The sequence below is a fragment of the Rhipicephalus sanguineus genome, chromosome 4 (assembly GCF_013339695.2).
Source record: "Rhipicephalus sanguineus isolate Rsan-2018 chromosome 4, BIME_Rsan_1.4, whole genome shotgun sequence".
In the NCBI taxonomy this organism is placed as follows: Eukaryota; Metazoa; Arthropoda; class Arachnida; order Ixodida; family Ixodidae; genus Rhipicephalus; species Rhipicephalus sanguineus.
The window spans coordinates 41683254-41710003 of record NC_051179.1 but is presented as its reverse complement, the minus strand read 5'-3'; the positions used below and the strand labels follow the sequence as shown (position 1 = coordinate 41710003).

The window sequence follows — 26750 nt, the reverse complement described above, 5'->3', positions numbered from 1 at the left end:
CCCCCGTCCTCCCCCTTGGCTACCCAAACTTGTACATAGTGGCATCCACCGAGGGGCGCCTCGGGGGTGGCCGGGGGGGGTCGCGTCGGGCTCGGTTTGACACACCACCCCCCTCACGAGTTTTTCTTCCCCCTTTTTATCCCGTTTCTTCTCATGTTTTTATTTTTAATTTCTTTTTTGTCCATACCACGCAGAGCAGTGATACACATAAGTTATTAGTAACGTAAATAAAAACGAGGAGGTGTAACAAATGAAAAAAAAAACGGTCTCTGTCGTCTCGTTTCTTTCTCGTCGTGTGACGCTTCTCCGGTGGCACGCTCGTGGTCACTGCGCAAGAAGAGAGCCCTTGGTCAGCGCACCACACACGAGCGTTGTCGCACAACGGGACGTCACATTGATCGAACCTTGCATACACACCTAGTGTGGCAAAAATCGCTGATGCTTTTGCAATGCTAATCTCTTGCCTGTTCCTCATGCTGAAAATATGTGTGAAGTGCTTTGCTGCTGGAGCCAGAGGCGGCTCACAAAACTAAAGAAGTTTTAAAGGTAAACTCTGATTTTTAAAATTGCTTTTCCTGCATATCAAGTTATAAGTGTCACGTTAAATCGCTTTGTTGAATCATATTAGCATAAACCCTCGGGACTGAGGCCGATCAAAACAAAGACTGCCACCCAGTAGTAGCATAGCAGTAAACTCTTTGACAACACTTTCTGAGAAATCCATATCAGTTTCCTTTGAAACACTGCACTACTGCAAGAGGGATGGCAGTTTTACAACAAAGCTGTTTACTATAACTCTGATCCCAGAATTTCCTTGTCCCTGTCAACAAAACAGTAGACAGAAAACTATTACAGAATTGAAGCAAGAAGTGCCCGTCTCCATTCAAATTCAGCATGCAAGACACTCCTCAGTGGTACTCATTTCAGTAAAGCAGAACACAAGTGTCAAAACCTCATTGTAGATGACTAGGCAGGTTGAAGCAATGCAAACGCACGTAGCGTTTGCCAGTTGGGTTTCCTGTTAAAGATTACAGTTACATAAGCTGCAGTTGCCAGGAAGCAGCAACTGTAGCATGTGAACAGACGTTGCTACACTTTCATATGTAAAGGAAGAGCTCACCTAGCAACTGATTTGTGTTGTGATAATGCAGCGGAAGGCCATGCATAGTTAGGGCTCCCCAAGAGCAGCGTTTTGGCATCGTGCATTTGACTGACTTGCTGTCAATCATTTCACGCAGAGGAATTTCTCATTTGGCCACTGTTCACGTGACATTGGTTTGTTGGATCATACCGCAGCTTCACCGGCCAATCACCTTCACAGCATGGGTCAGAGCCAAAGTTCCCTTTTGTAGCTCCCTCCTTCACTACGCTAAGTGATTTCTATAAAATACTATTGTCTAAAGCAGTGCAAAAGCACTTCAAGACACAAAACCAAAATAGCACTAATAAATCTGCCAGCAACAACTTCCTTTTTCTGTTTTTCTACCCCCAGTGAAGTGTTAGCGGCATCCTTTTTGAACTGCAAGAATGCAACGGTACTGATCTGCTGGCCCAATGCTAATGCGTCTGTGTCATTCGTAATGCAAGAGACAAAATTCCAAACTTCAACGTATTTGCGCAGAAATGAACTTCCACTCAGCTCAACTGCATATATCTTTTTGAGCATGTTCTGAGGCCCTACCATTACTTATAGCAAGTGTGAGAGACACTAATCGGCTGCACGTGCAATTTTGAGAAACAACTTTGCGTAATTCATTATTTTGATTCGAGTAGCCAGGCCACAGGAGAGTAGCACATACAAATAGGTACTTACCCATGCTGGCTTCTTTGCTTGGTAGGGTAGCAAGTTGTGGATTCGCATGTGCTTGACCATCTTGCACCCCTCGGCGGTGCGTTGAAAGTCTGGGTCGTATATCGCTGCACGCCACATGAGCAAGAACTGCAAAGCAAGTGAGTTGTCAGTTGGGGAGCCCTTCTACCATGCTCGGTCACTCGTGTCACCAACCTCGCGGAAGTTGAGTTTTCCGTCCATGTCCTCGTCAAAGTATTGGACGATAGCATGCAAGCCACTTGGGCTGATGGGAATTCGCAGGCATTGAAACATGTTCTGGATTTCATGCCCATCAAGCAAGCCATCCTTGTTCATATCCCATCTGAAAAAAATGAATTGCGTTAGAAAAAAAACGGGCAGCGAAGACTGAGGAAACAGTGGATCTGGTGCCTTTATCTCCTCACCCTCACTTTCTTTTCACGCCCATCACTTTCCTTTCCCACTATACTGTACAAGACGATGCTATGCTTTACCTTCTCCCCCTCTCCCTCCTCAACCTCCATTTCCAACCCCTTGCAATACTATACTATACATGGATATGATATGCTACACCCTCTCCCCTACTCCTCAACCCTCACATCACCTTCACTTCACTTTCCCACCCCTCGCTATAATACTATACTCTGTTCCAGAAGTTCCGTGCAGCACTGTGGAAGCTACAGGCCTTCTCAGCCAATCAGGAGGGCGAGCACATCTAAGTGTATCCTTCCACGCCCTGTCGTCTGCTAGCGGCGAGCGCTGCAGCGAAAGCGGCAAGAGCGTCTCGGGACACTGTGCAACTGCGCAGTGAGATGAGCTGTAATTGTGAAAGCGGTTAAATATTCTCCTCGGCACCGTAAAAGCGCGCGTCTTCGTGATACTTGCACGATATCGCACAGGTGAACCAGGCGCCGCCATATTGACTAAGTAGTGACCAAATCTGCCACCGCGGACTAATCACAACCCAAGACTGGGTCCTCCGCGGCGCTGTGGACGCTCGGGCTGTGCGGACTACTCATAAAAGTTTAGACAGTGTCGTACCATTCCTTCGTACTTTATAAGTAAAAACATAACACATACGAGCCACAACAGCGTTATTTTTTCCGTCATTTGCATGTTATAACACGTACATGCAAGAACTCTTTCTTCAGTATCATGGAGCCACAAAAATTGTTTTATACAGAAAATGCGACAAAATCGTCATACAAATCACAGCTACAACACGCAGAGAAGCCTTCAAGTAAAAATCCTCCGACGAGACCGCTTGCAAAAGTCATGAGGACAAACAACGGCTACGTATATGGGGCACTACTTCTCGCTTCGCAACAACCTGCGCTCGAGGGTCGTGTAGCCTTGGCTCTGCTGCACGGAACTTCTGGAACAGAGTATATACATGGCTACGCTACGCTTTACCCTCTTCCCTCCTCCTCCCATCACTCCTCTTAGCCTTCACTTCCCTTTCCCACCCCCTTGCTATATTATGCAAGACTATGCTATGCTTCACCCTGTTCCCTCCTCATGACCCTCACATCACACTCACTTCCCTCACTCCTTGCTACACTGTGCTATACAATACCATCTCCCCCTCATTTCCCTCACCCTCATTTCTTTTTCCCACCCCCTTGCTATGCTATACTACGCTCCGTTCTTGGCTTTGCGCACCTAGGCATAACTGGACTGGACTCTCCCTCTCTTACCATGGCTCCTCCTTGCTCAACCAGTTAATACAGGGGGACAACGGAGTTTTGCCAAGCTTAAACATCTCCACTGTTAAAAAAGGAACTTGCAGAAAGTCTGTGTGCTTCTGTGAACCTTTCAATTTTCATGCCAAGCTTAGCGAAAAAGCTTTCGGTTAAGGCCGCACGAGGGTCTTGAGCAAAGAAGGCAAGCAGTTCAGACTGTCTTCGTTGCTGCAAACTGTCTTGCACCTTGTGTCTGGTTTTCTCGCTACATCCTCATCATCTTTCTTACACCAGCACTAACAAGTGATAGCGGCCATACTACTAGATTCACCACGGCTTGAAGGCAGCCACACATGCCAACACACACACAACATAATTCTAAGCTAGCTGTCCTTCATAATCATTTGCATATGAAGCAAATGTGCGCCCACCCCCTTCTAGCTGGCTCAGGGAACCTACTGCCCTGCTTGCCATCATTGTGGACAAGCCTATGATAAGAACACAAGATAGTGTGCATGCGAGTGTACATGTGCTAATTGGGATTGATGGCACCGGCAGAACTAGACAACTAGTCATCTTGCCATCATTGTGGACAAGCCTATGATAAGAACACAAGATAGTGTGCATGCGAGTGTACATGTGCTAATTGGGATTGATGGCACCGGCAGAACTAGACAACTAGTCATAGCAGACAGTTAAAGATAGTAATGATTGCAGAAAAGTGATGCAATGCACAGACCCTTCAATATAGTGCGCTATATGTAAAGAATAAAAATTTACAGCTTGCTCATAGCACTATCATACACCGCCATACGATATGCACGGTTAAATTTTATAGGTACCTGTGAAACCAGTCTGCCAGAAAGGAACACTGGTCCAGCGAGAACTCGCTGATAGCAGGGGTTGACTTGTTCATCACCGGGCATACGGATGCGTCATGGTACGTAATTTGTTCCTCGTGCTCGTTTTGGTCTGGGAGGTTCTTCTGCACGACTTTGTCGTCTTCAAAAGTCGTGCGTGCCCATTTGATGAATTCCGCTCGGCGTTCTGCGTGGACCTTGTGCTGCAGTCGAGTGCTTCCTGCAAAACAATACTGGCCATGGCAAACTATCTGAAAGAAAGCGTGCTTCAAGTTTACCTTCGTAAAGTGACTTTGCCTGAGCTATGAATGCTGCCCGCTGCTTAGCAGCTCCTTCGCATAGTTCTCGTGCTTCTTGAATCCGAGATTGAGGCAGTTTTACGTCAAGGGGTCGCCCTTCATCTCCTTGGTCAAGAAATCTTGATCGTACCTGTAGGAAAATTGTCCATTGTAAGGGTAGACATTCAAATAAGTGCGTGAGGCATGTGCAAATGGTCTCGTGTAATTCGCACATATGCATCACTGTGACTTTACCCATGGGTTTAAAGTGTAGCAGGTGCTGGGCTTTTTGTCAGAAGCAACAGGATAAATTTCAAACGCTTGCATGGTTCGCAGCATGGCCTGCCCTTCAGGTGTTGACTGGAACTCGGAATTTTCAGCCGCCATCATCCACAGGTATAGGAACTGCAGCAAAATGCATTCACTCATGAAACGCTCCTACCACGCAGAACAACGTGTGCAACGTACCTCTCCAAAGTTGAGCTTCCCATTCCTGTTGTCGTCTGCTAGGGCAATTAACCACTTGGCAGACATCTGCGTTACGTCCATTTGAAGACTTGTCCACAGGCGTTTGAGACCTTCCGCATCCAGATGGCCAGTTTCCTTTGGATCCCCACTGCGAATAAACAAAGACCTAGTTAGCATTCACTCTATGTTGGTCTAGGATGCGTGTGCTCAATCACATTAATTATTTGCCTAAATTAATTTGAAGTTGCTCTCAGCAGACATGCATTTAGGCTCCTTCGCTTCAAAATCTTTTTCTTTTTTTTTAATGCGTCTCGCTATGAGCGAAATCAGCGATCGATGACTGGAGGTGTAACACGTACCTCCTCATTTCAATGCCAAAAAGCCACATGGACAAGGCAGAACTCCAAGTAACTGCGGCTGATATTATCTGCCTTGCCGCGAGGACGCTCCGACGCGTACGCGTCGCCTCTCTCTCCCCCCCCCCCCCCATCAGATAAATCGGTGGTTATTCGGCGGCACTGGGAATCGAACTCAGGACCTCCCGAATCCGCCTTTTTCACGATGCCACGGCGCATGCGCCCTTCTCCTAGCGTAAAAGTGGCGAAACGCCTTGATGGCTTTCGTTGTGACGATACCGGTTGTGTCGGTCCCTATCAAAACGGCAGAGGGCAGCACAGAAAAACGAAAGAGGCGGACGCTCTACCAAGTGACCAACGCTGCGGTTCGTGCGGACGCCCGCTCCGCAGATTGGTTAAAAAACTCCCCTTTTCCCCTCTCCTTTTTTATGCCCCTTTCGCGTTGAAGTCATGCAGTAGCTTCGGTTTTAGAGTGCGCAGCTCGGCCCGTGCACCGTGCATTTTTCCACTAATCCCCTCGCCACCCCCCCCCCCCCCCACCTCCCATCTGCAAATTATGCCCGTTGTTCTGTGCTCAATGGCCGGGATGCATTCGCGAACTTACCACCTGAACCAACGCTCGAAGATTTCGATGTCCCGCCGTGAGAAGACGCTGTTCACGCCGTGCTTTGGATGCGTCACATCTCCAGCCATGACTGGCAAGTGACAGCAGTGACCGCACTGGAGGTTCCGAGTCGTCCAGCACCGCAGGGCTTGAGCTCGCGAATTCTGCGCTATGGGCGTTCGTCTACCATAATCCATGAACTAGCTTTGGTTTTAAATTTGTGCTAGGTTCCTCGAGCTGGCATTTAAACGCCGCCGACTGAACGCACAACACGGCCGAATTAAAAAGCACGCGCTTGGCGATGCTCGTGAGGGTGCATCTTCTACGGCTGTTTGACGCGGGATATTCTTTTTTTATTTTGTTAAAATAATTATTGGCTTTCATTGCTGTAATAGCTGTACGTTGCCTGTACAAGTGACCGATGTAAACATTCTTATCTACACGGTTTCTCGTGTGGAAGTGAACGTGTTGTTTTTTCCACTTCAAGGAACAAGATAGTGCCAATTCTTTCGACTGCAGTTTTTGTTCGCTATTCACTTACTGATCAAGAACACGAACCAGTACAGGAAGAAAGAGTAACATTCTACCGTGCGCCAAGGGTTCACAGTTCACACTTGCGCCATCAGCATTGATATGGCTATCAACATTCATCGTTAGCCGTCAGCGTTTCGAATCCAATCCAAGAGAAGTCGGGTGTCCATGCGGCTTTTCGTTGCTGTCGCATGAAGCTTTTCAGTTGCTAAGAGCCCGTACTTGCCGGGCGGAGTGAATATCGCCCCGTTTCATCATGGGTCGCAAAGCGGACTTTAACGAAAAGCCGAAGAAGCGACGATCGAGGAAATCGAAGATCCAACCCCCGCCGGAGATACCAAAGGCTTTGAGAGGTAAACATCGCTCTCGGGCGCACGTGTTTGTTTTCCGCGTACCGTTGTTTTCGCATGTCTAGCATAAAAGTCTAATTTACTGTGTACGTTGGATTGCAGCGGAGAAGCCGCTGTCGAGGCGGGCACTGAGAAAGTAAGGCTTTAGTGCACAGGCTTGTATAGTTGATAGTTGGCGGCATGCGCTTAAAACTACGTATCAATTTCAGGTTGAAGAAAAGTCAAGCCGTAAAGAATGAACTCACAAGTAAAGTGATCACCAAAAAGAAAGTAGAAGAAGGTGAGTGTCGCCGATTTCGTCTGTTGGCTTCGATCGAACTCGATCGTGTCAAACGTCGAGGATGCAACACCGGCACTGCCTTCATGCCTTGCTTGCTGCGCTATATTGTTCCAATTGTATTCCTTTTTATACCACCAGAAGAGGACGACGACCAATTTACAACGAAGGTCCAGTCATTTTCCGACGACAACAAGAAATGGCTGAAGCCAAAGGCGTCGAAGAAGCAGCTTTTGGGATCTGATGATGACGACGATGACGGCTCTGACGATCAGCAAGAGGTATTGCGTCCTCCTGAACAAACTGAATGTCTACATATACGTTAACTACAATTTTGTAGATTGTAACGAGTTACATTGTGTGATTACAGGATTTCGGCGAGAGCTCTGATGATGATGCTGCTATGGATGACGAGTTCGCTGTTTCAGAAAGCGGCGAGGATGAGGACGAAAGTGATGACGAAGAGGTATGACCTTTCTTGACTCATTTAGCACAGCTAATAAGTAAAGCCTACATTAGGCTAATTTATTTACGTGCTTATCTCTTCCAGCTGCCCATTGAAGCTGCATCAAGGAAACTTCAGAAGAGACAGGATGAAGATAGGTAAATTTCTCAGTTTTCTTGAAATACATCTTACTCTGCTTGAAAACTACTTGCATCTTTCACATCTTACTCAGACTTTTTGTGAATGAACTGTGCAAACTGCTTATCATCTTGACATCAGATTGTTGATGTTTTCAGTTGGGGCTTTATCTAAGTACAGGGACTGCATTAACCTTTACGGAAGTGCACATTATCAACAAGAATGTGGCACTGATTATAGAATACCTGCCGCCGTGTAAAATCTCTGCTACCATGTAACCATATAAAGGCGCTGAAAAAAACCTGCGAACTAATGATACAAAATAATTAACTTGTCATTGACAAGCTCGTTGGCGCAAGTGCTGAATGAACTTTGTGCTGCTAAGAATGTTAATGAGTGATCACTGAAATGTGATTCCCTGCAGAGTTGTGTTGCATATCTGCCAACTCAACTGAAATTTGTGCATTGTTTATGATTTTAAGCCTGTTCTGTGAATTTGCTAATTTTTTACCACACTTTCATGAAAAATAAGTTCTATTTGTGGAAAAGTTTACATTGCTAGCCTGTGACCTCACCTTTGAAAACCTCTTGACGGTGAATGGGCGCCATAATTGATCAAAATTGGCAGCAGCAAAGTCACTAGTGTTTAGTAAACGGTGCGTTGCCTGCAATTTATGGCATGTCCAAGTTTGGAGCTGTTCTGTGCCGTGTGGAAACGTAAATTATCATTGATAAAGTTTGTATGTATCACAAAACCGCGTGTGCTCAAGGCAAAATAAATTTTAACCCTTTAAGTGCCCATTAAACCATAAAAAAATGTTTGAAAATTGCCAATTTTTTTTGATGACATGAAATGCTTCACTAACGTGTTCAAAACAGAAAAATACTTGCAAAAGCATTTTTACGGCAGATAATAATGCTTTATTCATCATTTTTCACACCGTCATGTAATGCCACATACCTGAGGCATTTGAGGTGTATGCGTAAATAAATTTCTGTAACCCCAGAAAGTAAGGGTTCGATTTGACTTGCCGCGCACAAAATGCACTAATCCTTGATAGTGCAATTCTAACTAGATGAGGCTACTGTTCGTGTGGTAGCGTTCAAAGCCATTTGGTACCATTCGTGGGAGCTGGCCATCGTATCATCACTGCTTCCGCATCAGAGTCACTTTTCGTGAAAATGTCATCACTATCTTCACTTGAAGAATTAAACATGACACCAACATCATCGTCACTCATGCTTTCATCATCTGAAGAAGAAAGATTTCCCACGCGAGAACACTGCACAGATGTGACCATGTTCATTTATAATGCGCGGGAAGCCCAAAGCACGCATTTTACCGCGCAGACTTTCATTCAGCAAAAGTGCCAATCACGGAACCCCTACTGGGTTCGTCAAAAGCCTCTTGGAACTTTGCTGAAGAGCCATGACAAGCACAGGTCATCATAAGCAAAAAAGTTGCGACTGCTTATGACGAGCTCAGGTCGTCATAAGCGTTTAAGGGAGTTAAAAAATGATGCTCCCTATAATGCTGTTCCTGTGTTGTGTTTGTGGGATTTCTTTTGCAAATTTTTTTAATATTCTTCGCTTGCCAGGTGTATTGTTGTCATCTTACATTTTTCCTTGCATTTCTCTGCAGAAAATTAGCTGATGAGGAGCTAAAAACAAACATAGCTGAATCTGAGGTCTTCACACTTCCAAGTGGACAAGAAATCGAGAAGGAGAATATCCTTTTTTTGTGTGTGTGTGTATGTGTGATACATTTTTACAGGTACGAGAAATTAGTGGTGCACTGCTGTTGTATACTAGTATCTCTGTCTTGCTATGCTTGATTCACACATGCACTTGCCGCATATACTGATAATGTAGTTAGCTGAATAGCACATAAACTGCTGACTTCAGTTCAGTTTGCCTTAGCTCCATGTGGCTGCGGTGCTTCCGCTTGCTGCGTATTGAAGAGAAGAAGGAACCTTATTTTTACAATAAAGTCTGTGTGGCTCAATAATCCTGGGTGGTGCCCCCCGGCAGGGCCCCACTGGCTGCCGCGACTCACCAGGCCTGGTCTAGAGTTTCCAGTTGGCTTCCCAAGTCCGGTTCAAAGAGCCGTGCCTTCCAAGGCCATGCTGTGGGTGCTTGTTTTGCTAGTCCTGGTGAGACCGCTTTGTCTGTGCGGTCAGTGCATTGGTGTGTTATGTGCGCAAGTGTCGCTGTGTGTTCGTTTCACCAGGGACAAGTCGTGGTCGCGTATGTGTCTGGAAAGATGATGGCGTGTAAGCGGGACAGATGCGAGGTCATATGATGCGATCACTGTAGGTTTGTTCCTTAGCTAAGAATACAGGCCGAGCCCCCTGACCTGGCCATCATCAGTGAAAGGATAAAAGACGTCACATTCGTCCTCAACGACTTTGCGAGCAGAAGGGAACCTGACAGGTAGGTGCTGCTAAACAAAATGTTTCTTACCTTACCAACATCAGGACAAATACATGTTTGCATCTCACTTATCTCTTCCTTTGGTTGCCTTAGCAACTAGCTCAGATTCAGACCTTAAATCATTCACTTTCATACATGTAGGCCTTCATTCATTTGGTACTTATTTCCACCACATATATACGCTGCATTGAAATTGAAAGGCTTTATTACGTTGCTGTGTGTTCCATCCAGTCGTTGCATAGAGCATATTGAATGTTTCTAGTCGCGTGAGTGCTGGATCCATATCTCTGTGGAGAAAACATTCAAGGCCGTATTTTTGCACATACATCCCTGCCTGGTGAGAAGCTGAAGAAACACTGTATTTATCTACAAATAGGGGGTGCTGGCCGAACATGCATATTTTGAGCGTATGTGCCAATGCAGAATGATAAACAGTGTTTGGATTGAAAGCACGAATGCTACATTGGGGTTAGCATTACTTTGTGTCTTTGCCTGTGTGGAGTGAATGTGTTTCCCCTTCAGTTTTCGAACTGCATTCTGCGCAGGCCCCGTTCCGAATATCTGGAAATTTTGAAACGAGACTTGTGTGAATACTACAGCTATAACGAGTACTTGATGCAAAAGTTTATGGACCTTTTCTCGCCTGCCGAGGTAAGTGGACTGGCGTTAATCTGATACCAGCTTTCATTTGGGAATTGTAGATCACAAGCATGCGGTGGGGGGGGGGGGGGCAGCTCGGGCGAGTTCGTATAGTACATGATTTGATAGAAGTAGAAGGGAGACACGGAGGGCATAGTTCTACACGTCTCCCCTTTTCTGCTTTTTGTTATTCATTACAATGCGCTGCTTACTCGATATCAAAGAATAACAACATTTAGGAGCAGAAATAGTTTGCATTTAACTATGGTAGGCGGTATTTGTCGTTCAGAATGCTTTGTGCGGTGTCCCCCTGGATGCTTATTCACATGACATAACAAGACAGTGTTGCTTAACTGATGACTCATGACCGACAGTTTTACATAAAGTTTTAAATGACAGTAACTTATTGCATTAGTTTTTTTGTATTTTTAAAGCTTCCCCTCTTGTGTGAAATGGCTAGCTCGGAACCAGTAGTAGAGAGATGAGGTTAACAAGGAATTGGCTGTTTGGAATCTGCTCTTGCTGCACAGTGGTGATGGGAGATTGCTTGGGGGGAGTTTCATTTTGCAGTAAACTTGAATGGTTGCTGATGATAACAACTTCATGGGATGTCTGATGTAATGCTTAAGCTGTTATTTCTGATAGTATTGAGCATTCATACAGGACAGTGTTTTTTCTTATAGGGGACGCAATATGTGTCGCGTATAGAGAGAAACACATAGGCGCGCAGTGGAATGTACCTCAGCACATGATGAACGCTGGAGAACATAATCTTTATTTCGTGCATATCGCGCCGTGCAGTGCGGCCGCTGTAAACACGGGTGCACGCTGAGCGCATTGCCCGGAGTTCGTGTCGTTGTAAGTGGGAGCGAGGGCGTGCCTGTACATTTCTTATGAAAGGAGGTAACATGCTGCCCAAATGAAAGTTGGACACTCCCAGTACAAGTTTAGTTGTGTTTTTTTTTTGTTGTTTTGTTCTTTTGTCATTGCCCCCTTGTAGCAAGGATGCACTGGGGAGGAAAAAAATGGGATTACAGGGAAGTTTGGGTATAGGAGGGGAATGATTAAGCAGTTTTAGGGACTACAGAGGGTGATCAGTGTTGGTATTCTTACTACGTTGCTATCTAAGCTGGTATTCTTACTATGTTTGTAGTGATTGTTATGTGTATTCATTCACAAGTTTTCTTTTTGTTTTTTTCCCTGTAGCTGATAGAGTTTTTAGAGGCCAATGAAGTCAACCGGCCTGTGACGATCCGTGCCAACTCGTTGAAGACAAGGCGACGTGATTTGGCTCAGGTAAATTGACAGGGGAGCTAGAGTAACAACCTTCGTGCCTTTTTAACAATTAAAGCAGTGTTTAGAACAGAGTGTTTCGCCGTAAAAGGAAACGTGAAATTGGCAGTATTTGTAGGGGAATGTCATGGAAGTGTTTCTTGAGCCAAACTCTAGAGAAGTAGAGCGACGTAATTTTAAAAATATGAGCTTTTCAAAGAAAGGACTGAATTTATGCACTTCATTTGTGCTGGCAAATTTTGCCATTGGGGTTGCGGCATGTTGCTGAGCTTCGGTTGTCATGTTGTGTGGCTATAGCAGATAGAAATTTATTTCTCATTTTGCAGGCTCTCATCAACCGAGGTGTCAACTTGGATCCCATAGGAAAGTGGTCCAAAGTTGGACTCATTGTCTACAACTCACAGGTCCCAGTTGGTATGCCCTGTTTGATTTTCTCTCAGGATCTTCTGTAGCCTTTTATGACACTTTGGGGAGGGGACAGCTATCATGCATCGAGCTGCACTTTTAGGTGATGTTTTAGTGGTTCAACCCAGCACCTTCCAAGTTTTGTTGTAATTAAGCACAGCATTGCAAACCATTCCCCTGTCCGATACGGATATTGGCAGCATCACGGGCTACTATTCTGTTTAAGTACATTAAACCAACTTGCTAGTTCTAGCTGACATCTGAGAAAACAATGTGTAGTTCACTCTTTAGCGTCCCAGAATCAAGTATTGCATCGACATGGGCAAATTTTTCTGAAGGCTCACATATTCCCATACTTAAGGTCAGTTTCTAGAAGTGTAGACCACATTTTGGACAGAGACCTTTCTTTTAGATTACGGAGGTCTTGTTAGGTTTGCCGAAGGTTGGCTTCTGGCCATCGTGTGACATATTCTTAGAGTGTTTAGCGCAGAAACTCTTTATAGACAGGGACAAGAAGGAAAGCACACAAGAGCTTACTTTCAACAGTGTTTTATTAGAAGCCAGATCACAGGTTATATGTGAAACAAAACTGTTTATTCCTCATTAAAGAAGGTAAGGCATGTAAACACGGATGCATGAGTAGAGAAAAAAACGGAAAATGGTGTTTTTGTTGGTTTGTTCTCTTCTCGTGTCCGTATTTGCGCTCCTTATGTTATGATGAATCCTTAGAACCATGCCACCTTTTAGATGCGAAGCAGCTTTTGCTCAGGGCTGTGTCCGGTGGCGGTGGTGGAGTCCGCACTCCACTGCGCATGCGCCTACTCTCTCTCCCGCTCTCCTCCTTTACGCAGGTGTTTAGTCACCTTCTCTCCTCTCCTCCCCCATGCTGCAGCCACGGCGCAGCCTCTCCTCCCACGTGATGCAGCCGCGCCGCAGCCAAATACAGCCTGTAACCCACTCTCTGCTATCCCTCCCCCATTTCATGTGTATATGTGCGCGTGCGCTCTGTCGGCTTCCATTATTCTCCCTTCGCTCCCGTTCAGACGAGTTGTAACGTCAACGTCGGCGCTAACGGAAAGCAACACACAAATGCAACGTAATGATAACACATACACTAAATACAAACCTCACGCACTAATGGAAATGCCGAGTGAATGTGACGGAAACTTGGTGTGCACCCCCAATGCTGCTTCGCATCCCCTCATGGTTCCCTTGGGTGGGAGGTGTAATTTTTTTGTCGTATTTTCAAGTTTGCAACAGCTGTGCCAATTGCAACAGTTTGATACAATTCCTTATTTTTGTGCCAAGCTGAGCCAAAACCGTGACATTTGTTGAAATTGTGCCACGCTGCACCAAAAAAAATGTTTGGCAGATCCTCTGTACCGTGGGAATCGATGTTATGCGAAGCACATTGCTGCAGTGATGATGTAAGTGTATTAGTTGTGTGTACATCATATGCATATCAGGCTTGTCGACAACACTAGCGTTTAAGGGGTAACTTATGGTCTGACGTAACGTCAGCACTCGCATTAGAACACAGAATTCAGCACTATCAAAATGAAGTGTACTTTACAGTGCGATGATGTGAATACCATACGTAACTTTCATTAGCGTATTCCTCTGGGGCTGAGCAGTGCTTGAATATAGCTTGCTCAATCGCAGGAATATAAATGTAATGTTTATTAGACTGCTATAAAAGCGTAGCCAACACTAGAACCACAGACGTTAACCTGACACGACGCCTGTATCATAGGAGTACATATGTAGCGTTTTATTGCTCTGTTATAAAATGAGATAGCCAGCACCACAACCACAATTGACGTTGCACCGACGTTACGCCTGCTTAGGATGCTTTTCCAAAGCCGTTTCTAGACCTGGAGTGGCTGTGTAGTAGAATACCCGACTGCCACGCAGAATACTTGGGTTCGATTCCTGCTGGGATCCTAATTTTCATTCTTTGCATTCGTCAGGTCAACGCTACCGATGTCGGTTTTTTAACGCTCTCGCATTTAACCCTTTGAGGGTCGAATTTTTTCGCGAAATCCAGTCCAAAAATGTGTAATTTTTTTATTGCTGAAATAAATTCTTCAGACGATTCTATTTAAGAAAAAAATTGTCTAAAATTTTTTTTCGTGACCGTAAAGTCACAAAAAAATCTGTTTTGTTGTTACATACATATGGTTTATTCGTAGTAAAATCAAGCAGAATCCTAAAACTTCACAGTTTTTATGAATAAAAATTATGCATTGTATTAAACATAGCTCACAAACATACAAAAATAAGCGCACCAGAGTACGTTTCCGGTTAAAAACGCTCGTGCTCTAACACTAAAAACTTTTCAGCGTGTGATATAGTCTTTGAAGCATGGCTCCCCGCGCACGCGTTTCAGATGTCGCTCCTTGATCGTCATCGGAGTCTAAACTCGTCAAAAAAATCCTTGTCTGACAAATTGAAATCCAATGAATCAGATTCTGATCGGCAATTGGGGAATAGTCCGCATCGGAAGAATCGCTGCTCGACTCACCGGCAGCAGCGCAACCGACGCGCGCTTCCATAGCGTGAGCGAACTGCGTCAGTGAGCGCACGGAAGAAAACTATGGTTCTGCGCCCGTCCGGAAAGCAAAATGAGTGAAAAAGCTACAGTAATACTTCGTCTTATCGCCAACAAGACGTAGTTAGTTTTTCCGAGAACCCAAAACAGGAAACGCAATCACGGCGGCGTCGTTTGTGTAATTTAGCGCCGCACGGAAACAGATGTAATCGCGCGCCGGGGTGAAATAAATGAGAGAGTAACAAGCGGTCACCCTTTGAGAGATTAGAAACCAAACAGCCATCAGCTTTGCGGGCGCAAGAAGCGAAAACCGCCCGAAGGACGAAACCGAAACGAGCCGGACCGCGTGCGCGCGTTCTGATGCGAGACTACAAGCCGCCGCGCCTCTTTGGAAAGAAAAAAAAAAGACGGAGAGGCATCGGCGCATTAAAAAAATTACACGTATTCCCGAAGCGTGGCAGCACATTCTAAGCAAGAGAAATGGGAGAAGGCGCGCGTTTGAAACCAAACCGCGCCGCGGGCGCTCTCGGTTGCGCAAGCGATAGCCTGCGCGCGGCGCGCCATTTTGCGAAGCATAAAAAAAGCAACAACGGAGAGACATCGGCGCATGAAAAAAATTCCACGTATTCCCGAAGCGTGGCAGCACATGCCAAGCAAGAGAAATCATCGAAAAAGGCGCGCACTTTAAACCAGCTGCACCGCGAACGCGCTCGGATGGGCAAGCGATAGGCGGCGCGCCGTTTTGGGAAGCGAAAAAAAAATACAACGGAGACACATCGGCGCATGAAAAAAATTCCACGTATTCCCGAAGTGGGGAAGCACAGTCCAAACAAAAGAAATGAACGAAAAAGGCGCGCGTTTTTAAAATAAACGCTATGCCGTACATGTACGACGAAAACCCTTTGGTACCAGGAAGCTTCTGCCGTACATGTACGGCGAAAACCCTGAAGGGGTTAAATGACCATTGTCTGTTCTCGCCATTCCTGGGTAGATATAAACTGTCAATCACCTGTGGCACATACCCCGTGGTATTTGGGTATGCGGCCCGTCGTATACGGGTATGTGCCACATGTGTCTGGAGGAAAGGGTTTGACGACGTACACAGCAGGATTTTCACATTCGTATATGACCAAACAGTCACATTCGTCAAATTCTTTTACCCTCCCATGCCAATCTTGGTTTACACGAAGTTAAGGAGCTGATCACGCGAGCACCCAGACAACGGCAGCTAGATAGATAGATACATAGAAACGCTCAAAGTGCCTTCGGTTCGCTAAGAAAGGCTTCGCATTCAGTACCCGACCAGCCTCGAAATTTCCTCATTACCACTAATTTTAGTAAGAAATGGAGAATGCGTTAATCACCCGCAGTTTGTGCATCATCATCCAATCCAGTCCAGACGCACAGACCACAACCATAATTACTAGTTCACTATACCCTAACCTCACCATGAAAGAAAAAAAATTTGCAGTGGCTTAGCTCGGCTATGCCAGGATATGCATAGCGTTAGCAAAGGTTCAGCTGATTATTCTTAGCTTTCCAGATTGTCTAGGATTATTAGCCTTCTTCTGTTCATTCTTCGTACGCTGAACCTCAAATTGCCAGGCGACTACTTCGGGATCCGATGACATAAGCTTCTCGGCTCTTCTGCGCCGTTGAGCAGCGTTTGCGCTCTCCTTCTCCATGGCGTTACCCACCTGCAAACGCCAGTCAGAGCCGCTATCAAGCTTCTCCAGCGCAGTGTCAGACGGCGACTGCACAGCGAAGGCGAATAGCTGCGTGCGCACCGGCGCCAGTGTGTCTGCCACGGCTACGACGCCACTCCTCCTGAACGCGCAGACCAGCAGCGGCGAGCCGTGCGCGGCGGTGGTGGAGAGCGCATGAGATGCCGGCTCCGGTGAGCCAGTTGTGTGACATCACTGATCCTCGCGCATGCGCAGCACGGCTCATGAGGATCCACGCGAAATCGGCTCCAGCTAGGCAAGTGTAGCTAACGCTACAAAAAGAAGAGCGGTTCTAAAGTTTCCTGGCCTTGTTCTGTCACGTGCAGAATGCTTTTTAGTCACTTTTGCGACAGTACACCTTTGCTGTACTGGGGCTACTAGTAGGGGCTACTAGTACTCGCTGTTATGGGACACAGCACACTTTGTTCCTTAATTACTCGTGCATGCACGCGCCATATAATAATGAGTACTAGTATGATTGCGGACATCTAAAAATTACTGGCACTCATTCAAAGCAGTGTACGATGTTTCTGCGGCCGTGAGAAACAATAAAGATCTTTTTTTTCACCACCCCCTATTGCTCCTGCGTTATGAATCTCCCGAATTTCGAGGTCGCCAGGTTTGCAGATTCACAATAGCATATGCAGGGCCTGTCAAATGGTTTGACAAGCTCCGCAGATGCTTATGTGGGCTTCGACATTGTTTGCACTGTGGGGTGGTTCAGCAGACTGCTTTTATTGAAATAGCAGCGCTCACATGCGCAGTGCATGAGTTAGCTCATCTCAGATAGTTTTTACATATATTTTTCTTTTCTCGTGTTATTTGTTGTGCTGCTCCAGATTTGGGATGTCGGGCTGAAAAACGGATTGCTTTTTGCCCATAACCTGCTCGAAATTTAGATTTTCATGTGCCAAAAGCAACATTTTGCTGCTCCAAAAATTGCTCCAAATCCTAATTCTGCTGTTGCACCCGTGTATTTTCTTTTTACTTGTTGCTCGGTTTACCAAGTGTCTTCTTGCAGAAAGAGTGGTGCTCTTGGTGATAGGAAATGGCAATTTACAAATACGAGAGAAATCTTTTTCATCCTTGAGATAAGAAGTTTCTAATCTTTTCAGTTGATCTAATCCTTTATGCAACACTCCGTGCCCAGGTGCCACTCCAGAGTACCTCGCCGGCCACTACGTTCTGCAGGGTGCGGCTTCCATGCTGCCTGTCATGGCACTCGCCCCTCAGGAGAACGAGCGAATCCTGGACATGTGCGCTGCTCCCGGAGGGAAGACCAGCCATATAGGTGGGTGCAAGTATTGTCTCCCCCTGAGCATGTTTCATCCTGAAATATTACAAGCAGTTCCTTTAGATGTCCAAGCAGCGACGGCAAGTTTTGCGCAGTGAACTTACTAGTAAGACTTGTAGCATTAGCTTACATGGTACCTGTGAGGTCAATGGTTTGCGCTTGCACATTAGGAACTTATTGCTAGTCATGATTTGTTGTAGGCAATCTGTCATGTTTTACCTTCTTTAGTGACACTTGGCGATCTGTAGGACTTGAGGCCGGGAATCAGAATTATATTTCCAGCACATAGTAAAGTGCTGCTTTATTCTGTTTTCTGCGACATATTTCGTTTAAAGGGAGTACTGACACGAATTTTAAATATTTTCGGATTGTTACTCTGAATAAAAGCACTGGTGTCGAGAACCCTGAAGAGAGTATTTATTGTGGTGCCTGGGAATGCATCGAATATATTTTTAATACCGCTACCTTAAAAAAAGAAAGCACTTTCAATTTCGATATTAAGGGGGTGGCTTACTAGCGGCAGATCTGTCATATGTTCATGATGCGTGGAAACAATTATAGGGAATTGTCGTCCAGTGACCCCGACAGTGATTTCTGCTATTTAGGCTGCATGCAGGACGCAGAGTTTGCAAACTCAGTGGAACTGTGTTGACTCATTGTGATAATGTCCATTGCGGTGGGACTGGCTTGCAGATGCTCAGTGATGAAAACATCAAAAGCAAAGTAAAATATTTTACACGTGTTTTCTGACTCCCGTGTGTGGAGAGCGTTAACACTGCATACCAAGAAAATGAGAAATGGCCTTTTGCGATGTCTCGAAATTGTGTCTGCTCCTTTAAGGGGGGACACTGCTCTTAAAATTTTTTTCTCATTTCTTGATCGATTTTGATGATACTTCGTGAGTTTATGTATATTTGTGCGCTGATTTCAAATTTGCAATTACTTTTCTAGTATAACCAGTAGTTCCTAAAATACAAAATATTTCATGTGCCTTTTGGGGAGGCAGATTTTTTTTCAACAAAGAGAGTTACAAAGTAAATCAGCGTATCACAATAGAACTGAGTGCAATGAAACAAAAATAGATGTTCTAAGCCCATTAGAACAAAAGTTACAATATGTTGAACACTCACGAGTGCATCAATTTCAAGCTGCGATTTCCTTCGCGAATGTTCAACATACCATAACATACCATAAAAAATCTTCCTTCCCAAAAGGCACATGAAATATATTGTATTTTAAAAACTACCAGTTATACTAGAAAAATAATTGCATATTTGAAATCAGCACACAAATATACATAAACTCACCGAGTATCATCAAAATCGATCAAGAAATGAGACAAAAATTTTAAGAGCAGTGTCCCCCCTTAAGCTATTTGAGAGATTCTTAAAGAAGTATTTCTGTGTCATGTGTATTTGAACCATGGAAATGAAGGTGGCCTCCTCCTCCCCCTGAAGGGTGCAGAAGGAAGAAAGGCTGGTAGGTAACTAGGCTTGGGGAGCTCAATGGGATTGTGAAAGAAAGAGAGAGAAGACTGTAATATAGACCATTCAGGTCAACTGGATATTATCAATGTGTCCAATCTATACTAGGGCTCAAGCGTGTTTACTAGCAGACTAGCTAAGGGTACCTCTTGAAAGTACCAGGCAAGTTACCCTTACGCTAAACACAATAAAAGGCCGAAACGGGATTTGTGCCTCTCATTTCAGCTGCAATCATGAAGAACACGGGGGTCCTCTTCGCCAACGAGTTACACAAGGAACGATGCAAGGCCATTGTCGGCAACCTGCACAGGCTAGGCGTGAACAACACCGTTGTCTGCTCGTACGATGGTCGCAAGTTCCCCGAGGTATGGAAAGATATGTATTGTATTTTTGTGATTGTGACATTGGAGTAGAGATGTGAGCTTTTTTGCACTGCACCTTGAAACAGTCGAGTTGTGAGAAATTTGAGAACAGAGCAGTTACAATTGAACACTTTTACGTATTTTTATATTGTGAGGATAAAAATGCAGATGAGTATATCCAAGGGTAGATTGGTCCTGCCAATGTTGTGTATTCTGCACTGGCCTGCTGGTTGACTGCATCAGTACTGATTTTGCATTTATGGTCATCAAAACAAGACAGTTAGCAATATCAAAACCACGAAACACCTGTTTTGAAAACATAAGAAAAAAAATGGTTTGTTGAAGCTGTTAGCTGACAACTGAGTTGCGTAAGTTGTCTAAATCGCAGCATTTTAATGAGAGTGAGAACGTTTTAATTCACACTTGATGTGTTGCAATATTTTAGGTTGCCAAAGGATTTGACAGAGTGCTACTGGATGCACCATGCAGTGGCACAGGTGTCGTGTCCAAGGACCCTGCTGTTAAAACAAATAAGGTGACAAGTTGCATTTCATTTGCTTCAATCTATTTCGAAATTTGGTAAAGTGGGCCTTGTTTTTCCGGTTTTTATTCTACCAAGCTTTGGTCTTTTTGCTTGGCCTTTATGCAAACCCATGCAATGATAGATTTTTTGCTTTATTTAATGTTCAAAACATAACCTGTCTCTCTTTTTGTATATTCTGCAGCATTTCTTGCTTGTTTGGTGAACTATCTGGTTGAACAGGGTATACCTGAAGATGTACGGCACTGCAAAGTATTGAACAAGTTAAATTCAATGAGTCACCCTAAGAGATGCATGCAAAATCATTAAAAAAAAGAAAGCTTTTAGTTGTTGATGACTATCCCTTGAGACTTGACTGCATGAAATGCTGAATTCTGCAATATAGTTATACCCTCCTCATAACTTCTGTATAATTGCTGGGCTGTTTTAAAAATGTGTCGTAATTGTTGTAGTAGAATGCTTTCCTCTCATTCGCTGACAGCTATGGCTGTGTGGACTCCGGCAATCTGTTTCTGTTGGCCGCTAGCGCAGTTTTTGCATTGCATATTTGCATTGCTTTACGCTCAGCACATTCTGCAGGTTATCAAAATAATACCTCAAAGGTGCCTACTCAAGTCTGAATTAGCAAGTTCGGTGCCAATAAATAATGCATAAGCTCACTGGGACTAAGGGAAGACTCACAATCATCAGATTTTTTAAAAAATTTGTGCAGCCTACACATGAAATTCTAGGACAGTGAATTCTTTTGCATGTCTCATCAGTGCCATCGTAACAGCTGCAGCAAAATTCAACTGTATATAGTAGCGCCCCGTGTACCCTTTGTACCCAGTCACCTTTGTACCCAGCAGTGTCTGTCACTGCACTTTGAGTAATCCGGTGTAAAATCCGCAAGCACTCTAATTAGGGCTGGTGCAGGTTTTGCACAGCGTGTAAAACTTGCAACTCCAATTGCCTCTCCACTTGAGCCACGATTGTCGGCTGCCCCTGCACATTTTCACTCACACATAAATCATGCGATGCGCAGGCGATGTCGATTTGGGCTTTATACGGAACCTCACTGCCATGGCAAAAATGCGCCTGGAGTGTCCATACAATTGCTGTCACGACAAAAACAAGAACCCCCCCCCCTGCCAAAGTTTATACAAAGATGTGTAGCGTGCTTTAACCTCAAATTCCTACTTTCCTGCTCTTTACAGGAAGAGAAAGACATTCTTCGCTGCTCCCAACTTCAAAAGCAGCTCATTCTTGCTGCCATTGACTGTGCCGACTGCAGCGACAACAAGCCGGGATACATTGTGTACAGCACATGCTCAGTTATGGTCAGTGGCCTCAGTACGCTTTTTTATTGGTCTGCGTACAAATCACCATTTTATAATGCTGTTCTACACGATTGAAGGGTCACAGAACCTTGTAAATCTTTTTTTTCTTCTTCTTTTTGATTTTGTGCAGCCTGAGGAGAACGAATGGGTCATCGACTACGCCCTGAAAAAGAGGAACGTCAAGTTGGTGCCGACGGGGCTCGATTTCGGTCGGGAAGGTCTCACCAGGTAAGGCTTACGTGCTCTGCACTCTCCTCTTGTATGTGTAGTCATGGACAAATGAAACGCAAACATAAAATTACCGAGTAGAACAGCTTTTGCATGAAATAACTTGTGAGTACTATCTCACATTGCCAATCGTTGTAGTTGCCAGAGATGGTCTAGGCCTCGCTATAAGCACGCAAGCAGAAGTTGTACCGACGTTACACACGCTGGTAAAAGCACAAACAAAAGAATGCTTTTAACCGCAAAGCTGTTTAAATTGTAGAATCCCCGTTAGTCTCGAACAGAAATTGTCGTCATCATGAACTGGCATGCGCTCTCTTCGTCCTCTTCTTCATCTCCTGCTTCGCTCCAAGAACACATGCTCTGATTTGTTATAACTCTGATGGGCGAGTACAGAGAAAGAGAGAAGTTCTTGGTGAAAAAATTTCTTGGTGAGGTGGGATTCGAACCCACGCACCCACGATCCGAAGACAAGCGTACGTGTTAACAACTCAGCTAGCCAGGCTAGGGGTGTGCGAATATTCGAAAGTTTCGAATATTCGTCGAATATTACATTCGAAATATTCGTATTCGATTCGAAAATCGTGTATTCGAAAAGTTTCGAATATTCGATAACTTCGATTATTCGAAAAATTCGAATATGCGATTCGATTATCATGCATAAAATAACTCGTCTTCCACATTTCTGCTGCGTTCATATTGCTAAAAACGCTGCCGAGAGGAGCGATAAACATCGTAAGTACACGGAGGCACGATATCTGCCTTCGACGAGCGCCCCAATACGTATGATCTATTGCTGGTGCATCTCTGACGTGCAGCGCTGTTGGCGATCATGTAACCGTACATTTTCAATATTATGCGGCCGTAACGTGCCGCACTACCACTCGTTCACTATGCGGGACCACTTCTGAAGAAAGACAGGGACCCATGTGACTGGTGGCGGACTGTAGGCACCTTCAGATACCCCAGTCTGCCAAAGCTTTGCCCCATGTACCTCCCTATACCAGCCACTTCTGTCCCAAGCGAGCGTGACTTTTCAGTGGCAAGGGGGGGGGGTGTCTCTGTTAGAAAGGAGCGCCTGCTACCTGATCATGTGGAGCAACTCATATTTCTTCATGATAACATGTAGTCATTACTTTCATTGTGCCGTGTTATTTGCTTGTGTTGTGATGTGCATTGTGCTAGCCTGGACATTGTGTTTGGAGATAGCAGTGTATGTTGTGTTGCCAGTCAGGCTGTTAATGTTTTTTTTTTTTTTTTTTTTCAAATAGCTACATGTTAAATAAAATATTGTTACTGTGGAGGCATTTTTCCTTTGATATTCGATATTCGATTCGATATTCGAAGGTGGATATTCGTATTCGATTCGTATTCGAAAAAATTGATATTCGCACACCCCTAAGCCAGGCACACCAGCAGAGCATAGCATAGCCTTGTATAGTATAGCATAGCAAGGGGGTGGGAAAGGGAAGAGAGGGTAAGAAGGTGCCGATTTGTCCAGTGTGGGATGCATTAACTGGGATGGGCGAGAGAACGACAGAGAGAGAGAAAAAGAGTAGAGAGAGAGGGAGAAAGGAAGCATAGCATAGCCACGTATAGTATTGTATATCAGGGGGCAGGAAAGGGAAGTGAGTGTTAGGAGGAGGAGAGGGAAGGAGGAGGGGAATGCCACCAGCTACGCTCTTCCCTCAGTCTTCGCACCATTGGTGCTAAGCTGCCCCAATTTTTTTAGTCAGCCTTATCTTGTTCTTATATGTATTTTCCATGACTACGTGTGCTACATTATTCCTCTTCCGGATGTGCAACTTTGTGGTTTCATACAATTTTTGCCCTTGTAGCAGTGGGCCACGTCACAGCTTGTTTCTCCCTCTGCGACAGGTACCGTGAACACAGGTTTCATCCGACACTGAACAAGACTCGTCGTTTCTACCCACACTCGCACAACATGGAGGGCTTCTTCGTGGCCAAGCTGAAGAAGTTCTCCAACACCATACCGATGACGCGTACGTAACATTCTGGCCCTCAGTATTGGCACCCTTTTGGTACTACAGTCGAACGCACTCATAACCATGTTTGAGTGCCTTGAAAATTCCAGCGTGGTACTAACTGGTACTTGTTGTTAACTGGGTTGTGCAGAAAAAGGAGGAGGAGGCAGAAACTGGCAGAGCTGTTCTTACTATAATGACAACTTGGCCAGTGCTCCTTCCCTCCTTTTTCCAGCTGTGGATCGCGTTAGCTCGTTTAGGTCCAGAAGTGAACCTCTTTTGTTTTTTAAGCGAAGCTTGTTATGAGTTACAGATTTCAATGGCGGCAGTGGCAGCATAGTAAGGGAAAAACTTGACGAGTGTACAGAAATGTGGCCCTTGAAGGTGTGCCACTTGCATGTGTATTTATATGCGCTGTTTTCCAATAACAATGCTCTCTCGATCATGGGCTTGTCAGCGATCAGCCGTTTCTGATATGGCGATCTGACCTTTTATCGAAGTGACTTGTCATTTCATATTGCCACATTTTGTTGTTGTTGCCTGGATATGAATGCATGACCGTCATTGTTGCCTTTAGCAACAGGAGTGTTGCGCTGCTAAGCACGTGGTTGAAAGTCCAACTCCCAGCATGGAGGAAAGAAAAAGCTATGAGGGAGCAGTGTGCAATGCGATAGAAGGAAAGGAAGTAGCAGGTCAAGCACGCACGCGCCGAGCTTCGCTTGCCCCCATTTTCCTGATAGGGGAAGGCCTCCTAATTTCTTTTCTTTCTTTCATTTCAGCTATCACTGAAGAAAAGGAACAAGACAAGGACAAACTGTCCGAAAAAACTTCTGCAAGCGACGAGCCCGATTCCCAACCCGCAAAGAAGAAAGCTCGGCTGGAGAAAGACGTCAACGCAGCTTCCGACGAGCCCTCCTCCACCTCCTCTCCTGCAGTCCAGGTCAAGAAGGGCAAAAACAGGAGAAAGAACCTCAAGAGGAAGAAGAAGAAGAAGCTGCAGAAGCTACAGGCTGGTGGGGATAAAGTGCAGAAGAAATCGGAAAAGCCCAATGATGGTAGCAAGAAACACGAGGCGGGACAAAGCAGAAAGCCCCAGAGCCAGCCTGAGAAGGCACAGTCAAAGAAAAGCTCATTCCAGAAGAAGGACGGCCCTGGAAAGACACTTCGGAAACCGAAGAGGAAAAAGTTTCCCACTGCAGACTGAAGGGGGAAAGGGAGAGAGCTGTGTATTAAAGTTGTTAGGTTGGTGGCCTAATTTTAAACTCGTGACAGTAGCGTAATACTTTGCTTTTTTGATGAACCCTGTCATGCCCAGTACATCATGTGGTATTCCAAGTGCTTTGCTTCATCAGTAGCAGGTGAGCAATGAAGTATCTGCATGTTTTGAGCGTTTACTCTAGCGTGAAAAAAAAGTCCGAAAAGAAAAGTAAAAGATTATGGTGATCTCGTACGCGAGAGTAGGCCATTCCGCACTGCGTGCGTCACACTCACGGAGTTAGATATGCAGGTGCGCCGACTCCGCCACCGCGCAACGCATTCGTTTGGGAGACACCGTGCAACGCGGACGCAGGGTCTAGGTGCCTCCTCACCCGTTGACCTACCTTGCGTAAACGCCATTTATTATTATTCTCTCACTCCCCCTTCTGTTACATCCTCTCTTGGTCCATCATGTGAGCTCATTCCCTTGCCCCTCTCGAGACTCCTCCTTTCCCCTGGTCACGTGATTGGCGGTGCAATGCATTCATATGCTGCCCACAAACACACGTTCTGCAAGCCCAGTGGTTACGATTAGAGCTCTGCGCGGGCTCGGGCCTACCCGAAAATCCGGCCGTGGGCCGGGCCGGGTAATGTTTTTACGTCGGGGCCGGGCCCGAATCTGAAGCTCTGGGCTTAGGGTTGGGCAGGGCTGGGCATTATCGCGATACAAGAGTATCGCGATAGTATTTCAGAGATACTTTCGAGTATCTGTATTTCTGTATCGAGATACATTTGAAAAATGTATTGTATCTCAGTAGTGAAATACATTTACGATGTATCGCCTGTATCGTGATACTATGCAGGGCACGGGTGTTTCGTTACATTGTTTTTTTGTGTCGGAAATGAGTTGAGGCGTGTTTCCAATGGGGGAATGACGTGTTTTTTTTTTCTTTTTTGTGCCAATACAAGCAAAAGTCGCCGACAGATAGGGCAGCGATGGTTTCCCCTCAAGCACAGAATGGAGAATGGTCCATGTGGTAAAGCGCGTGACGCCACAAACGGCAGAATCGCGGGGGCAGTGTTGTCGGCCTCTGCCGACGAAAGTCGCTGCCTCTCAAGGTCACTGCAGCACGCCTAATTTTTTTCAGGTGGCAAGCCATTACTTCGCGACCCCCCGCGTGGATACCGCCTTGGAACAGGCTTTGCAATGCTTCGCGTGCGTTCAGTTTTCAAAGCGGCGGCGCTTCCAAAAGCAGTTCCCTTAGTCGCGGCGGAAGTGCCTAGAAGATGGCTATCTTTGACGCGCTTTCAGTCACCTCTCCAATGGCAGGGTGCGTTCCAAATTGATTACATGCGTGAAACGGTCTTTTGTGTAGCAGGCTCCCCCACCGCCGGAGCGGACTTCGCCTGTTGCGGCTTTCTGAAATGGGTGCTGGTAGCGTCGGTGGTGGTGACAGCTTCATTGAAGCCGACAGGGTCGGACGGCGTAGGATTCCGAA

The 26750-nt window shown here is 45.5% G+C and overlaps 2 protein-coding genes across 3 annotated transcripts; one reads left to right on the top strand and one right to left on the bottom strand.

Annotated features, from left to right (window-relative positions):
• Positions 1–120: 120 nt before the first annotated feature.
• LOC119389819 (uncharacterized) lies at positions 121–6398 on the bottom strand. Its single transcript, XM_037657214.2, has 8 exons — positions 6059–6398; positions 5099–5246; positions 4886–5035; positions 4631–4781; positions 4335–4572; positions 2006–2153; positions 1814–1939; positions 121–327 (listed from the first exon to the last, which is right to left on the bottom strand). The coding sequence occupies exons 1-8, from the start codon at positions 6253–6255 to the stop codon at positions 325–327; spliced, it is 1161 nt and encodes a 386-aa protein (XP_037513142.1). The 5' UTR covers positions 6256–6398; the 3' UTR covers positions 121–324.
• Positions 6399–6704: 306 nt separating this feature from the next.
• LOC119389818 (probable 28S rRNA (cytosine(4447)-C(5))-methyltransferase) lies at positions 6705–25327 on the top strand. Of its 2 annotated transcripts, none has more exons than XM_049414554.1 (18): positions 6705–6942; positions 7042–7075; positions 7149–7219; positions 7361–7497; positions 7587–7682; positions 7767–7819; positions 9442–9528; positions 10140–10232; positions 10778–10883; positions 12078–12167; positions 12491–12578; positions 17995–18135; positions 19848–19987; positions 20430–20519; positions 21722–21844; positions 21975–22072; positions 23948–24072; positions 24834–25327. In XM_049414554.1, exons 1-18 carry the CDS (start codon positions 6846–6848, stop codon positions 25256–25258), a joined length of 2094 nt encoding a protein of 697 aa, XP_049270511.1. In that variant the 5' UTR covers positions 6705–6845; the 3' UTR covers positions 25259–25327. The 2 variants fall into 2 exon arrangements, with proteins under 2 accessions (XP_049270511.1, XP_049270510.1); XM_049414553.1 differs by having other exon boundaries at positions 7358–7497.
• The last annotated feature ends 1423 nt before the right edge of the window (positions 25328–26750 follow it).